Source organism: Astatotilapia calliptera, chromosome 14 (assembly GCF_964374335.1).
Source record: "Astatotilapia calliptera chromosome 14, fAstCal68.1, whole genome shotgun sequence".
NCBI lineage: Eukaryota > Metazoa > Chordata > Actinopteri > Cichliformes > Cichlidae > Astatotilapia > Astatotilapia calliptera.
The window spans coordinates 812,522-830,212 of record NC_137435.1 but is presented as its reverse complement, the minus strand read 5'-3'; the positions used below and the strand labels follow the sequence as shown (position 1 = coordinate 830,212).

Here is a 17,691-nt window from a genome sequence, read left to right as displayed (position 1 = left end):
CCACACGGCTCACTCCGCCAGCCGTGACAGTACGAGCCGACCAAACATGGACCCAGCAGCTTTGTCTGGAGAGAGCGACCTCGCACGCATCCGACGCCTGATGGACTGGGTAACCCACACCACCAACGCAAGGGCACAAGTGGTGGGGTTAAAAGCCATCGAAGCAATCCTGGAAGAAAATCCCTACCTCTGCCAGCTTAAGGGAGTTTCAGGCTTAATTTGCAACCTGCGTAAAGCCCGGGGGGTGGTGCAAGCTCGGGAATCCACAGACTTTGTCCAGCAGCAGCGGATTACGGCCGCCCCGGAACAGTCACGTCAGCTTCTCCTGCCGGAGGTGTTGCCCGGCCCGCCGGAGGTGTTGCCCGGCCCGCCAGAGGTGTTGCCCGGGAGGAAGCGACGATCGCGCCGTCGGCGCGTCACCCCACAGCCGGATATTGGAACTTCAGAACTGCCGGTCGTGGTGAGTGAGAAGGACCCTTTTTCTGTCTTGGACTGTGGAACAGTTTATCCAGGGGCTTTGTTTGGTGCAGCAGACGACAAGGAGAACTGTTTGTTGCCTGTTCATTCTCCTGCTGAGCTGCCTTTACCTCGTTTAGCTGCACAGCTGCAAGCAACTCGGACTCCGGTATCTCCGCTAGCCCAGTCATCCATGCCGTCTCCGTCTTCACAGACTCCCTCTGTACGGGAGGCTGCGTCCGTGCCTCCCATTTTTGACTCTTTTTCTAGTACGTATTATTTGCAGAGAGACAAACACGTTAAAAATGCAATCCTTCCTCAACAGCTGGCTAGTTTAGAGACTGTTACTTGCTCCAGGGCCTCCCCAGAGGCTGGGTTCCAGCCCCCAGCGGACTCTGGACCCCTGGAGGTTAAGAAGCCAGCTGAGGACTGCACCGGACTGTCGCTGCCTGAGCTGAGTCACTGCTCAGTGCAGCTGCAGTCTGCTTTGTGTTTGCCAGAGGCCCGTGCGCCTGCTGGTTCTGACCTGTGTGTTCCAGGGGCCCCGGTGACAGCAGCAGCTTGGGGGGAGTTGATGAATTAAAAGACTGATTAGGGGAAAATAATCTTCTATAATAATAACCCCACAAATCGTCCGAGAGCAGAGTGCGAGGCCACTGAACTTCATCGGAGATGATAAGCCATTTAGAAGCAGTCAGAACCGTGAGTCGACTTAGAGAGTGGTCTCGAATAATTGTGTCGAGGGTGGATACTAGATAATGCTAGTCCTTATCTACGAATGATGGCTATGGAAGGAACCCGGATTCTGCAGCGGAGGCAGGTTGCTGGACGGGCCCCTCGGAAGGCAAACAAAGGCTGGTGCGGTTCTCCAGAACCCCCAGCGGGAACAACAGATGAAGGCCGGACGGGCCCCTCGGACCCTCCAGCGGGACCAGGTTGCAGAACAGAGGACTGGGGAGAGGAGTGGCGATGGCAAGGGCGACATTTCCTTCTGGAAGAGGGAACCGGTGGAGAAATGGAGACCACCTCCTCCTCCGACCACATAGCCGCCAGGAAAAAGGCAGGTGAACGGACAGGCGAACAAGGTCCCGACTGACGGGAGGAAGGAGACGAAGTCTGTGACAGCGTTGAGGCAGGTGGAGAGTGTGTGTTGTCCTGGGGCAGCGGTAAAGAAGTGGAGGTGGAAATAGAGAGAGCAAGCTCGCCAGCCCTGACTTGCTCCCTCCAGGCAGCTATGGAGCTGCCCAGCACAGTGTCTGTAGAAAACAGATTTAGCCGAGGGTTGCTCCGAATGACAGCGTCTACTGCGCTTAGCCCAACCGCCATTGTTCTCAAATCCTTGGCCTGGGCAATGCGGTCAAGAAGCTTAATCATCTGATCCATCTCAGCGTTAAACTCAAAGGCTGAAGAGTCTGCAGGGTCCATGTTCTGGTCGCATCGTTCTGTCATGAATCGCTGTGTGGCAGACAGGAGTTGAACCCAAAATTAGGCACGTTTAAACACAAAGAACTCAGCTTTATTTGCTGGCAGGGGAAAGTTATACAAAAGCAAACTAAACTAAACTAAACTCACAGTGAGATCCACACAGCATAAGGGCAGCAAGACTAAGACTCCAAGGTAAACCTACGCAAACAAAACACACAGCAAGATAAGGGTAGATCACAACATAGACAAACTGAAACACAGGGCTTAAATACACAGAGGAGCAATCAGGGAACGGGCAACAGGAGGGAAACACAGCTGGGGCAAATCAGGCCTAACGAAACATGGGAAGATACATTAACATAAGACATGCACCTCCAAAGTAAAACAGGAAACATAACACAGACTGAACTTAAAGACACAGACTCACAGGCACTGCAACAGAGGGAACAGAGACGTAAACCATAAGACAGAACTCTAACAAAGAAACCGAAGACTAGAAATGACAAATAATATAATAAACTCAAAACCCTCGGTCAACAACCCAGGCATCCTAACACAAGTAGGCCTGCAGAGCGAGAGCGAAGTGCTCTAATAGGGTGATATGGTACTACAAGGTCATTAAGATAAGATGGGGCCTGATTATTTAAGACCTTGTATGTGAGGAGCAGGATTTTGAATTCTGGATTTAACAGGAAGCCAAAACAGGAGAAATCTGCTCTCTCTTTCTAGTCCCTGTCAGGACTCTTGCTGCAGCATTTTGGATCAGCTGAAGGCTTTTCAGGGAGTTTTTAGGACTTCCTGATAATAATGAATTACAGTCGTCCAGCCTGGAAGTAATAAATGCATGAACTAGTTTTTCAGCGTCACTCTGAGACAGGATATTTCTAACTTTAGAGATGTTGCACAAATGGAAGAAAGCAGTCTTACATATTTGTTTAATATGTGCGTTGAAGGACATGTCCTGGTCAAAAATGACTCCAAGGTTCCTCACAGTGTTACTGGAGGCCAAGGTAATGCCATCCAGAGTAAGAATCTGCTTAGATACCATATTTCTAAGCTTTTCAGGGCCGAGTACAATAACCTCAGTTTGATCTGAATTAAGAAGCAGAAAGTTAGCGGCCATCCAGGTCTTTATGTCTTTAAGACATTCCTGCAGTTTAACTCATTGGTGTGTGTTATCTGGCTTCATGGACAGATAGAGCTGGGTGTCATCTGCATAGCAGTGTAAATGTATGCTATGTCTTCTAATGATGCTGCCTAAGGGAAGCATGTATAATGTAAACAGAAGTGGTCCTAGCACTGAACCCTGTGGAACTCCATAATTAACCTCAGTGTGTGAAGAGGACTCTCCATTTACATGCACAAACTGGAGTCTATTAGATAGATATGATACAAACCACTGCAGTGCAGTACCTGTAATACCTACAGCATGTTCTAATCGCTCTAATGGGATATTATGGTCGACAGTATCGAACGCTGCACTGAGGTCTAGCAGGACAAGCACAGAGATGAGTCCACTGTCAGAGGCCATAAGAAGATCATTTGTAACCTTCACTAAAGCTGTTTCTGTGCTGTGCTGAGCTCTGAAACCTGACTGAAACTCTTCAAATAAACCTCTGCAGATGATCTGTTAGCTGTTTGACAACTACTCTTTCAAGGATGTTTGATATAAAGGAAGGTTGGAGATTGGCCTATAATTAGCTAAGACTGCTGGGTCTAGAGATGCTTTTTGAGTAAAGGTTTAACTACAGCCAGCGTGAAGGCCTGTGGTACATAGCCGATCATTAGAGATAGGTTGATCATATTTAAGATCGAAGCATTAATTAATGGCAGGACTTCTTTGAGCAGTTTTGTAGGAATGGGGTCTAAAAGACACGTTGATGGTTTGGAGGAAGTAATTATTGAAGTTAACTCAGAAAGATCAACTGGAGAAAAAGAGTCTAACTTAACATCAATGGTACTAAGAGTAGCTGATGAAGTCATTACTAGTTAATGTTATTTAATATGAAGGTAATAGCAGAGTGTTACAGGCATCGCCCTAAACAATGTAGCCTCATGGGCAGTGTAGTCCGTGCTGCAGGGAGAATGGACTGCCATACACGTTAAGTGTCTGTGAGCGAGTGTCTGTGTACGAGTTGTCATCGAGCAGAAACGGGAGCTGGAAGCATGTAAATATAATAATAACCACTGCAGCCAAGAAGAGAGCCTGACGAGCCCAGCTGTAAGTAAGCTATTAAGACTCGACTGTACGCTGTGTTCGTGTTTCCTCTGAAACAATAAGCTCCGTTGGAGCCTTTCAACGCCTCTCTCTGTCTCTAGCAAAGTTGACCCACACAACAAAGTAAAGCTAGTTTTCAGCTACGAGCCCGACACAAACCTGACGTATCAGCCAGAGGTCCCTTTACTACGGTTCGGAGCCGCGGACCTGTTTTATATACGCGCGAATAGTTTTCTATACGAGATCGCTGCAAAAAGTGCAGCCTTACCTAATGTCCACCTACTGTTACTCATTTATATGAAGATTTAAACATCTGGTTGGTGTTGGTGTGGCGAGTATAACTCCGAAATGACAACACAGGCACGGCTTCTTCAAGACGGGCGCTTTGCTGCATTTATTGAACGCCGTGAAAACTACAAACATAAAACACAAAGGCTCGTGGCCACCTGCCACTTCGGAGGTCCTAGAACAATAACTTTACAGTCCTGTGCATTCTTGAACAGCTGGTAGACTAACCAGGCTTTTGCAGATAGCTCGCTGAACTCCTTAGCGTGATTATTAAACGTGGGCTCACAGCCTATATTATCACGCCCAAACCTCGCGATAATAGCGGTGTAACAAAACTGGTTCTTTGTGACAAGATAAACACACCCTTACAATGTTGTCCACAGAAATGTACAAGCAAGAACATTTTAACTGCTGGAACCATCTATTAAACTTCTTTATACATAAGCCATTTCTGTGACACTTACAGCGAGTATCCTTCAGTAACAGTAACAAACCACACAACCTGCATTTGAAATGTTGGCTACCACAGCAGTGTAGTATTGCAGCATGGCATTTGGGTCTTCTAACTAAACTAGGAAAACTTCACACACAAACAGCACCCATCCCTGTGGATCATTGTAAATGCCATTGGAAACACACCGTGTTATGTTGCCAGTTTGAAAGCTGATGTTAACATTTCATAGCAGTCAGCAGCCAGTGGAAGGTTCAGAGGATGATGTCATTCTGCTGCTGGGGGCGTCTGCTGAGCTGAAGGCTTTAAAAGAAGCTGGTCTGATGCACTCACTGCTTTTTGACTTTTCGGAAGGTTTTCAGTTAAAAACTCTGACAGGTTCCTTTCATTTGCTCTGTGAAATATTGTTATGCAGTTACACATTTCTCATCAGTTCATGTGTGTTTTTATATGAAAATATTTGGTGTAAGTATTGTTCATTAAGCTGATTGTGACGGACCTTTGCATCATGATAAACTTCACAGAGGGCTCATACTTCATCCTTGGTGCCTACTTTGATGCCGGGCCTACAAAATACTTGTTTTTCTTGCTTCTCTTGTCTTTATATTCTTTAATCATTTGCGCCAATGTCCTGCTGATTGTGGTTATCTGTGTGAACAGAAGCTTACATGAACCTATGTACATGTTTCTGTGCAGCCTGTTTGTGAATGAGCTGTATGGTAGTACAGGGCTGTTTCCGCTCCTCCTGGTTCAGATCCTCTCTGATGTTCACACTGTTTCTGCTCCTCTCTGCTTCCTGCAGATCTTCTGTCTGTACTCTTATGGAAGTGTGGAGTTTTATAACTTAGCCGTCATGTCTTATGACAGATATCTTGCCATCTGCTGTCCTCTGCAGTATAACATGCGAATGACATCCAGCACGGTTTCTGTGCTCATCGCTGTGTCGTGGATCTATGCTTTGTTGCTGGTTGCTGTGACAGTTTCTCTGAGCTCACCTCTGCAGCTGTGTGGGAACATCATCAACAAAGTGTACTGTGATAACTATGCCATTGTTAAACTGGCCTGTTCTGACACCACACTCAATAACATCTATGGACTGATCAGCACAGCATTCACCATTTTTCTGCCTCTCACGTTAATCTTTTTCACCTACATGAGGATCCTGAAAGTCTGTTTTTCTGGATCCAAACAGACCCGACAGAAAGCCGTCAGCACCTGCACGCCTCACCTCGCTTCTCTGCTCAACTTCTCTTTTGGGGCTTGCTTTGAAGTATTGCAGAGCAGATTTAATATGAACACTGTACCAAACATTTTACGTATTTTGATATCACTGTACTGGCTTATATGTCAGCCGCTCTTTAATCCTGTGCTGTACGGGCTGAAAATGTCCAAAATTTATGACATTTGTAAAAGTTTGCTCTACTGGAAAGTTTGGATCATGTAGCAGATGTAATTAAACAAATGAGAATATTTAAAGACATTTCTTCACTGGCTGTTGTTTCCCGTTAGGCTGCATTCAGTCTTCAGCCACTTAAACACTGTAAGAGACAGCAAAGCCTTTAATCATTCAGCAACACATAAGCAGCCACACGGTACCTTCCACATGTGTTCATGTAGGACACAGGTGTCGAACTCCAGGCCTCGAGGGCCGGGGTCCTGCAGGTTTTAGATCTCACCTTGGGTCAACACACCTGAATCAAATGATTAGTTCATTACCAGGCCTCTGGAGAACTTCATGACATGTTGAGGAGGTCATTTATCCATTTAAATCAGCCGTGTTGGATCAAGGACACATCTAAAACCTGCAGGACACCGGCCCTTGAGGCCTGGAGTTTGACACCCCTGATGTAGGATGTCCAGATAAAATTGGTAAAAGCGACACCAACATGGTGGACCTTTTGTCACTGAATTCTTTGAGACACTCAAAAAAGCAGATTTCAGCAATTTTTTAAAATTAGATTCTCCAACACTGAAAGAAAAAGTCTGCCAAGAATGCTGGGTTTAACTTTTTACATCAAAGTTATTTACTAAAGTAAGATGGAACGTTTAAATGTTACATTTAATGAAATCTAGTTTGAGATGTTCTAAGAGAGGTGGAGTCTGAGACCCAACCTGACATATAGACACAGACTAACAGGCTGTCAGGGGTCGTGTGTGGATGCAAGGAGGAGATGACCCAAAAGCAGGACTCACGGCGCAGGATACAGAAGTTTATTATAGTGAGCGGATGAACAGAACATGAACAAACGCTGACTGGCTGGATGATTGAATGGCTGGCTGAATTGGAAACACACACGGGAACGATGGCAGTGACAACATCACATCAATGACAAGACGGTGAAGGACTTAAATACTCTGACTGATGAGGATGATGACCGGTGAGTACACAGCTGAACATAAGCTGACACATAGGAAGTAGAACCAGAATTAATGACTCTGAGACAGAGGGCTGGCACGGTGAAGCGGGAAACATGAATGTGGAAAATAAACGGAACATGAACTAAAATGCTGAGTCAATGACCCAGGAACCCTGACACAGACACACACAAACATAAACATGCATTCCCACTGTGAAATGCACTTCACACACGCACACACATGCACGTTTGTTTGTCGCCAGATGCCACGTTTATTTCTAGTTTTCATTTATTAAGATAGTCCACAGTCTGACAGCTCCAGTCTCAGCTGATTTCCCCTCCGCTCCTCTCCCGTCTCACTATAAAAGGGGAAGGAAACCATCATCAGTCCAAACGCCATCAGCTGTTCTCACCTGCGTCTCCAGCACCGCCCCGTTGAGCTCACTGCACCACTCCTCCCCTGCAGCCGCGCCCGGGACCACACCTCCACCACACCCACTCTCATGCACACATCTACAAATACTCAGCTCTCACCCAACATGGAGACACACAGAAATGAACACTGTACACGCACTCACACTCCCAGTACATACTCTATAACAGGTACCATCACCCCCGAGACCCAGGAGATGTTTCTCTTTAATCTGGGGTTGAGACCGCCCCCTGGTCCTGCAGCAGCAAGGAGGCCCACCATCCCAGACCCCAACCAGATGGCCAACTCCTTCCCCCGGCTCCCCGCCCCCAACAGGGAACAGGGAACGGGGGTGTGAGAAGACCCCATACCTCACTCCACCCGCTCATATGTGGTGTTGATGCATGCTTTTCTAAAATGCATTTAAATGGTGGTGCTAACAATCCTCTGCCAAATAGCATCTGGTAGCAGCATGGCCCCTCCCGGGAACCCTCAATGTCTACATGTATTTAAAATTAAGAGGTGGGCACCGGGGCCAGAAGTGAGGTTGAATAAACAGACTGTTCTCTGGATACCGGTAAGTGAGCCAACCCCCAAGGCCCTATATGTCGACCCAAATTTAGGCCGTTACAGCTGCAGACTGCAGCCCCATAACCATCAGATGGCATCTGAGGCTGTAGGGCTTCAAAAACAAAGAACTTCTTCAAAGGCCTCGTCTCCCTGAACGCCACAGAACTGACCGTTTGGACCAAACATGGGACGTTGAAAGGTGGAAGAGAGTTTTATTCTCTGATGAGAACAAATGTAACCTTGATGGTCCTGATGGTTTCCAACGCTACTGGCATGACAAGCAGATCCCACCTGAGGTGGTTTCTATAACGATGGAGCTCATCACTGAGCTCATGTTTGGATCTTTGATTTCTGTTTTTGGGGGTTTACAGTTTTTTTTGGAGGTGTGGTCCTAAACTTTTGATCAGCAGTTTAATTGATATTGGTGGTGATTTAAATGCTTCATGACGATCGCATCAAAGCACCATTCAGCGTCTCAATTCTCCCTGCTGTCCTCCAGGGTGTTGGAAATGATTAAGCCTTATTTAGTTATTCATCAATTGATTGGTATGATTTGAAGCTTAAAAAGGTTCGTTCTAAGCTAACATTTAGTTTAGTTTGGTTTTGGGGGTTTTTCCACCAAGTCTCTGGTGTCTGACATCACTTATGCATTTCTATTCTGTCAGCTACCTTTCCATCCTCAGTGGCATCAAAAACTCAAAGTTTTAGTCCATAATGAACACCATGTTTAAACTTAAGGGCATCGATAAGTGCATGTGGCACCAGGAAATCCTAGGCCAAAGGTTGATGATTGATGTTATGATCATATCATCAGATCTGTGGTCAGATGTTCTGGTCACTCGGGTGAAGAGAGAGGCTGAGGTGATCGCCACCTGGTGATGAATTGGATCAGGTGGTCAGGGAGGACGCTGGACAGACTTGGAGCACCCACATGTATAGTGAGAATCAGCTGGGAACACCTAGCACAGGGCCCGGTCCGCAAAATCTTCCACCTCTGGCAGATCTTCAGCAGCATTCCAAGGAATACTGGAGCCCTCAGGACTCTTGCTGCAGCATTTTGGATTAACTGAAGGCTTTTCGGGGAATTTTTAGAGGCCATGCTGCTAGTGAGTCGGTTATGAGCTAAGCTAAGCTAGCAAAATCTAAAGACACAGTGAGCGAATACAAATTAGCGAGTGAGTACACAGAGAGTGCTTCGGATGAAGCACGTGAAGATTCTACTATGAAATAAGAAGTTTTTTTTATTAAATTGCTCCGCAGATAAACTACACAAAAACCCCACTGTGTTGGAACAGGAAGTGATGCTCTTCCGCAGAGAGAGCCAACGCCAGGTAAAAGCTCCTGACAGTCTGAACTCTTAAGATAACATGAACAGCAGTAAAAGTAAAACCTTGAATAAGCATTGAAGAGCTGTATATTAGTTAAATGTAGTTATTGCTAAAGCATATTAATAGAAATGATCAGTAGGCCTGCTGGGTGTTTATGCAAAAGAAGCTCTGAGGAGAAAGTTGTTTTTTTCAGCCATGAAATCATCCTGGTGTTTGATTCCTGAACATTTCATCTCTTTCTCCTGGATGAAGGTAAACCGGTTCCTCTGGAGAAATTGTTTTTAAGATTGTTTTTGAAATTTACAATTTGACTGTCATTTTGCAGAAGATAAGACATTTCTACACTCAGTGAAATAAGGGTCAAAGGTCATTGAACCACAAAGGTTGTTCTCTAAAGTGAGGTGTGCTGGCTGCAACAATTTGTGCATTTCACCTATAAAGATGTCTTACATCTGACCTTAGATCAGCTGTGACAGCCAGCTGTGTCTGAGCCTCTGACTCTGTGATGTCCGTCAGCACTTATAAGCTCCGCCCACCTCCTCTTTCATGATATGAAGTATGTGCATTCACAACCTGAGCAGACTGTTGTTTTTTTTGTTGTTTAGTTTTATGGGTTGTTTAATTTACCTTTCATACTTTTGCATTCTTAATTTTGCCCTGAGACAAAGAGGCAACAAATGTTGAAATAAAAAATTATCAAAGAAACAAACAAAAGAAAAAAAAGGTGAACCGCAATAATGCTAAGAATTTGTAATGGTATTGAAATGTTGTGAGGGGACTTGTGGCGCTGCTGCAGTTTGCAGCTGATCCTGAGCATGTGCTGCCATGATGGGCCAGGCGTTAAAGCCTCTATGAGTGTCTGTGCTTTGTTTTAGCTGAGGATGCTTTCAGTTCTGTGAGGAAGGAGCACAGAACCCACAACTGACTGTCTGCCACCTTATCTCCCTCTCCCGATTAGACGCTTCAACCTCAGTCCAAAAAGCAGAGCATTTTCAGTGTTTTGCAGGTCTTGTTGCTGTCTAAGAGAAACGATGTAGTAGTTAGAAATAACATTATATGATATAGACTTCAGACTTTACAGAAAAATGAACGAGCCCTATTTATGGCAGTAATGAAGTACACAAAGAAATAAAATAAATAAAGCCAGACACATTTATTGTTTTCATTCTTTTTCAATCTAACTCAATATTGTGTTAACTTTTGAATAAAGCAAACTTTTACAAATGTCACGAATTTTGGACATTTTCAGCCCGTACAGCACAGGATTAAAGAGCGGCTGACACATAAGCCAGTACAGTGATATCAAAATACGCAGTACATTTGGTACATTGTTCATATTAAATCTGCTCTGCAATACTTCAAAGCAAGCCGCTGCAAGAGAAGTTGAGCAGAGAAGCGAGGTGAGGCGTGCAGGTGCTGACGGCTTTCTGTCGGGTCTGTTTGGATCCAGAAAAACAGACTTTCAGGATCCTCATGTAGGTGAAAAAGATTAACGTGACAGGAACAAACGCTGTGAATGCTGTGCTGATCAGTCCATAGATGTTATTGAGTGTGGTGTCAGAACAGGCCAGTTTAACAATGGCATAGTTATCACAGTACACTTTGTTGATGATGTTCCCACACAGCTGCAGAGGTGAGCTCAGAGAAACTGTCACAGCAACCAGCAACAAAGCATAGATCCACGACACAGCGATGAGCACAGAAACTGTGCTGGATGTCATTCGCATGTTATACTGCAGAGGACAGCAGATGGCAAGATATCTGTCATAAGACATGACGGCTAAGGTCAAAAATTCCACAACGACATACGAGTACAAAGAGAAGATCTGCAGGAAGCAGAGAGGAGCAGAAACAGTGTGAACATCAGAGAGGATCTGAACCAGGAGGAGCGGAAACAGCCCTGTACTACCATACAGCTCATTCACAAACAGGCTGCACAGAAACATGTACATAGGTTCATGTAAGCTTCTGTTCACACAGATAACCACAATCAGCAGGAGGTTCGCACAAATGATTAAAGAATATAAAGACAAGAGAAGCAAGAAAAACAAGTATTTTGTAGGCCCGGCATCAAAGTAGGCACCAAGGATGAAGTATGAGCCCTCTGTGAAGTTTATCATGATGCTCTAATTGTTCATCAAACAGTCTTAACACTAATTTTGTTACATATATGAATGTTAATTAACACAATTCACAAGCATCAAGACAACACATTAAATGCAGATGAATCATATTCAGTCACTGACATCAAAAACATTATATTCAACATATAAAATCCTTCCTGTGTGAAACTCAGGCTAACAGCATGTAAATCATACACACTCATACACACACCCTCAGACTGAAGCCCTGCTTCTTTTAAACCATTCAGCTCAGCAGACGTCACAGCAGCAGACTGATCTCATTATGAGAACTCCTGATTGGCTGCCTGAGTCAGAGGAAACCTGAAAGGACCTGCAGGACAAAGATGTGTCGTGACAGGTTTCCTATATGGCAGTGGGCCTTTAAAAGAGTTATAAACTTCAATCAAAATTTGGTTTACTTACTGTTTATAATAAGTTCATGTGTACTTGTGTGTTTTCAGAGTTCTGCAGCAAACACTGCTCCACTTTAGATGACAGCAGATTAACAACTTGTAACGGCGGTCTGGCGAGGAAGGAGCAGCTAGCATGTCTAGCAGGCATGTGGTGTGGAGGTTAGCCGGACAACTCAGAGCCCAGTCAGTTAAACAGAACAGACCTTTACTTGTTGCTAGCAGAGTGAGAACATACAAGCCAGGTCTCCACGGCTCGAGTCTGTCCATTTTTTCTGCGAAAATGACATCACTTCCGGTTTCGGCCAGGTAATAGCGGACATACGATAGTTCACGCTGACGTCTATTCCAACCTAGGAAGTGTTGCCAACAGCTGATAGGATCGGCACTGGTTGGGTAGGAATACACCAAATGCACTGATTTCCACAATCATACACACCATTCCCCCGTTTATGGACAACAGCGCTTGGACATCTCTCATGGACATTCAGATAAAACTCACGGACTTCAGTGTGGATCAGTGTTTTTGATGTTAACATGTGTTATTTATGGGGAACTCTTTTTGAGAATCTGTATTGCTTGGTATAAGCCAGAAGAATTTGCTTAGTTGTCTTTGTGCACCCCCACTGTCACGGCGGGGTGCGCCGATGTGTATGGAAACAGGACCCAAAAGCAGATGAAGACGAGGAGTTGTAAGTTTAAACAGAAAAGTGATCCTTTATTAGATGACGGCAGGGGTTAACCAGGAACCGAAAGCAAACTGACAAAAAACCCACTAAGAAACAAAAACTATAACATACAATGACAAAGACTGTAACTATGACTATGGTGGAAAAACGGGCGAAGACTATGACTATAACTGTAACTCTGGTGAGATAAACAGACGACCCGACAATGACATGCAGAAAACAGAGGGCTTAAATACATACATGAGGTGATCAGTGTGTGAATGGGTGGATGACTGGTTGTGTAAAGCACTTTGGGGTCCTTAGGGACTAGTAAAGCGCTATATAAATACAGGCCAGGCCATCAGGGGAAGTGGAGACACATGGGGGAACAGCTGACTGACATAAACCTAATGACAGGACCAGGAGGACGAAAGCTAAATACAATGAACAAAGAACACATGACACTGTCAGAATAAAACGGGAAACACTAAAACTAGACATGACAACTCAACTTAACAGACCTAATACGTGATGAATAATACAAGAACCCAAAACATAGAAAACCAAGGGAACAATAATAAATAACAGCTTAAACTAAAGCTAGATAGGAAATGACACAAAAACTAATCACATATCAAAATGAGACAAATACAAAAATGAACTCAGAGCGCTGGGTCGGAGACTGGGTTTTTTGGTTAATTGAATAGCTGCAGCAGGAGTGATTATTTAAGTTTTCCTTTTCTTTTCTTGTTATTTTTCTTTGGTTTCAGTTAAATACACGGTACCTGCAAAAGCGTTGTGTGTATTTATTAATTACTGCCCATCAGCTCCAGTAGCATTCCTAAATCTTCTGATTAATAATAACCTAATATTTCACTCAATACCTAGCCTGTATTCATTCATTAGCGCTTCATCAGTGTTACATAACCACAATCAGAGACTTGTTGGCAGCAATGATCATGATGTATAATGTAGGAGTTTTAAACTTCCAACATCCATGTAACCTCCAAGAATGAAACCAGGGTTTTAATAGTTTTGCAATTTTCATTAGTTTTTATTTTTATTTAGTTTTGACTTCAGATTTTCATTTTTATATCAGTTTTAATTAGTTTTTACCAATTGTTTGCTAGTTTAGTTTTTATTTTTTTGAAAATCTTTAGTTTCAGTTTAGTTTTGATTCGTTTCAGTTTAGTTTTAGTCGTGTTTGCAATAATTAAGTGCAACAAAATCCCAGTTTCATCATATCAGTCATGCTCTTCTGCTTATCCTCGGGTATGTTGCTATTCCAGCTACCATACCCTGCACCCTGCACAGGTCGCCTGTCTGTCGCAGGGGAAACACGCAGAGACAAACAACTGACATTCCCACCTATGGGTTCTATAAATAAATAAATAAATAAATAAATAAATAAAGGCAGATGAACAACCACTGATACCAGGCAACTATAAAATGTATATCTTGGCCCCAATGAGACTATTAACTCTCGCAGCACCGGGTGTTCGTAATTTTGGTTCAAGTGAATTGATAAACTTTTTGAAGGCAATTGACTCACACAGTTGTGTAGATGTCCCCGTCCTGTTGTCTCGGGATGCATCACGCTGCCTTGCCTGGGGTTAGCTTCTGTTTCTGGGGATGAGGGTTGAGTGTGCTCCCTTCTCAAGCTAAGCTAGGTTAGCCTTCTTGTGTGAGCTTTTCAAGTGCACTTTAAGGTTTGTGGGATTTTTCCCTTTAGAAATGTCCCTCATAATTTGTCTCTTTCCACTACAAGACACTTGCTTTATCCAAAACACAGTCATATTCAAAGTAATCCCAAATTGGACTCTGGCGCTTTCTCCTGACTTTTCCTGACATGATTCTGCGCGTGGACGGAGCAACAACACAGACGACTCGACTAACGTGCTGCCACCTGCTGGCATAATGAGACACAGCAAGAGAAAAATCTGGAAACGAAACTTTATTTTCACCCAGGACACGCTCACATCAATGAAAACTAAACACATTTTGCTATAAATTCAGTTAATTTTAGTTTTATGAACACTCATTACTGTTTTAGTTAGTTTTGCTTTTTTTGTTTTTATTTTTATTTCCGTTAACGAAAATGTTTTTACACTTCTAGTTTTCGTTAACGATAATAACCTTGAATGAAACAAGACAGAGGAAGTTACATTTAGCATAGTTTTTCTTTAAGCCACAAAATAAGTATAAAAAGATGACACCGTGTGATTCAAATAATTACCCCAAAATCTTCAGCAACATTTGCAAACAAAAGTTTTGTTCTTCTCTGAACATTTTATAGTAAAAACCTGCATTAAAGACACCACCTCACCTGTGAACACTCCTGCAGGTGTTTCCACCCATAAAAAGCTGCACCAACCACTGGGGTGGTTGGTGCAATCACGCCCGCCGTGTTAAAACACGGGGACTCAGGGGTTGGTGGGTGTGTGGTGTGACGTGAATTAAAATAAAGTTGGTTCTGAACGTTGCTCCGTGGTCCCGCCGTGCCTTATTCACGCCACATTGGTGCCGAAACCCAGGAGGCGGCACGGCGGGTCCGTATCGGAGCCAGGGAATGGAGGAGCTGGCTCGAAGGGTGGCCGAAATGGCGGCCGCCCAGCGGGAGCAGGCGGCGGAGGTGCGTCGCCAGCAGGAAGAGCTGCAGGACCGGTCCGAGCGCCACCTGGAAAGGATTGGGGAGCTGGTGGCGCTGCTCTGGGCCTGGGCGCCACCACCACAAGTGTGTCCCGAGGACAGTGAAGCGGTGGAGGAGCCGTGTGGGGCACCTCGGCAGCCGGAGGTGGTGGACGAGTCACGCGGGGGTCCGAGCCTGCCGGAGGAGGAGGAGCAGCCGGGTGAAGGGCTGCTCCTGCCGGGAGCGGTGGAGGAGCCGCTCCAATCGGAGGCGGAGGACGAGGCGGGCGAGGGTCTACACCTGCCGGAGGAAGAGGAGTCGCTCCACCCAGAGGTGGACGAGGGGCTGTGCCTGCTGGAGGCGGAGGCGCAGTGCGGGGAGCCGCTCCAAACGGGAGTGGCGGAGGCGGTGGCGGAGCAGCCGTGCGAGGAGACGGAGGTCCCTGCTCCAGAGCAGCCTGCGCAGCCGGAGTTGGAGGCAGAGGAGCGGGACAGCCCCGCTAAGCCGGGGGTCAGCGGGCTGGCTAGTCCAGCCTCGCTGCCACCAGTCGATTCTGCGCGCCTGACGTCTGCCCAGCCGCCTGTGTGCAGGAGCTCACGGCCATGCCTGTGGGGCCGTGTCCGCTTGCTACGCGGCCGACCTCCGGACCAGCTTCGCCGTTGCCGCTGGATGCGCGGGCGGCCACCAGAATGGACGCTTCCCCGTCGCTTGGGCTGGGGCGCCGATGTTTTGGGCCGAGTCTCGCCCCAGTTCGCGGGGGGGAGTAGGTTCGGCCAGATTGCTCCCCGGCCTCAATCGGGCGATGGGGGTATGTGGTGGGGCGTGGTTTGCGGTGCCGTGCGGACGCACCTGCACGGCATCCGCAATCACGCCCGCCGTGTTAAAACACGGGGACTCAGGGGTTGGTGGGTGTGTGGTGTGACGTGAATTAAAATAAAGTTGGTTCTGAACGTTGCTCCGTGGTCCCGCTGTGCCTTATTCACGCCACATCACACACCCACCAACCCCTGAGTCCCCGTGTTTTAACACGGCGGGCGTGATTGCGGATGCCGTGCAGGTGCGTCCGCACGGCACCGCAATCACGCCCCACCACAAGATGTTTTAAGGCTGTAAAACCCCTCACTACACATTTTCACACTTTTCTCTCTTGTTTAAACTGTCAAAGTTCAAACCTTCGTGGAAAAATAAGTCCAGTATTATAGAATGAAACCAAAGATCAAACTCTGTTTTCATGGGAATAGAGCAGCTGCCTGAGAATCCAACATTAATGGATCAATACTGAATCAATGGTACGGAAGTAGAGGAATGAGTTGAGTATGTCTGTGAAGGTTCTCAGTCATCCAGGTCATCGTAGTCAAAGGAGCTTGCAAAGAAAAGCGTCTGGACTTCTTTAAGTTGCTTGAAGACGTTTCACCTCTCATCCGAGAAGCTTCTTCAGTTCTAAGGTCAAATGGTGGAGAGTCCCAGATATAAACCTAGTGGGAGTTGTTAGGATGCCTGGGTCGTTGACCCAGGGTTTTTGAGTTTATGATATTATTTATACTTTCTAGTTTTTGGTTTCTTTGAGTTCTGTCTTATGGTTTATGTCTCTGTCTTCTTTAGTTGCTCTGTCTCCCCTGTCACCCTTGTCTAGTTCGCGTCTCTGTGTATCCTTAGTTCCTATATCCCCGTGTTCAGTCAATGTTTGTGTCTGCCCTGTTCCCACGTCTCTGTTCCCTCTGTAGTGCCTGCATGTGAGTCTGTGTTATGTGTTTCCTGTTTTACTTTGAAGGTCTCTGTCTTATCTCAGTGTGTTCAGTTTACGCTTCTTTGGTCTCGTCAGTTCTGATTTGCCCCAGCTGTGTTTCCCTCCTGTTATTCATTCCCTGATTGCTCCCTCTGTGTATTTAAGCCCAGTGTTTCTCTGTGTCCGTGTCGTGATCTACCGTTTATTTTGCTGTGTGTTTTGTCAATCCGCCGGTGTTAGTTTATTTTTGACCTTTTTCCAGTTATGTTATGTTTGAGTTCAGCATTAAAGCTGTTTTGGTTTAAGTTTCTCTCTGGAGTCTGCATCTTGGGTCCTATCCCTGTCCGCACACAGCCGTCACCTAACAGGAGTGACCCCCCACAGAGGGACAAAAGGACCCCTGATGATCCTCTAATCACCTGAGCCAAGGTGTGAAACTGGGTGTGGGTCCCAATCAGAAAGAGTTTCAGGTGTGTTCATTGTGAAACCTGGCCCCACCTTATCATGCGAATTCCTGAGGTCAGATGGCCCAGGATGTGAGTGGGCGTTAAGGCGTCTGGGAAGGATCTCAAAACTGGATTATAGATGGCAGAGAGTTGGTGTCGTAAACCCCGCCTCTGTTCAAAGATG

General features: G+C 45.7%; 2 protein-coding genes across 2 annotated transcripts; one reads left to right on the top strand and one right to left on the bottom strand.

Annotated features, from left to right (window-relative positions):
- The first annotated feature begins 5,346 nt into the window (after positions 1 to 5,346).
- Positions 5,347 to 6,282, top strand: LOC113036491 (olfactory receptor 10J5-like). The gene has a single exon (XM_026192884.1). The coding sequence runs from the start codon at positions 5,347 to 5,349 to the stop codon at positions 6,280 to 6,282; it is 936 nt and encodes a 311-aa protein (XP_026048669.1).
- Positions 6,283 to 10,634: 4,352 nt separating this feature from the next.
- On the bottom strand, positions 10,635 to 11,625 carry LOC113036490 (olfactory receptor 10J5-like). Its single transcript, XM_026192883.2, is given in 2 exon segments — positions 10,635 to 10,880; positions 10,882 to 11,625. Coding segments are annotated over 2 exon segments (942 nt in total). The 3' UTR covers positions 10,635 to 10,682.
- Between the last annotated feature and the right edge of the window lie 6,066 nt (positions 11,626 to 17,691).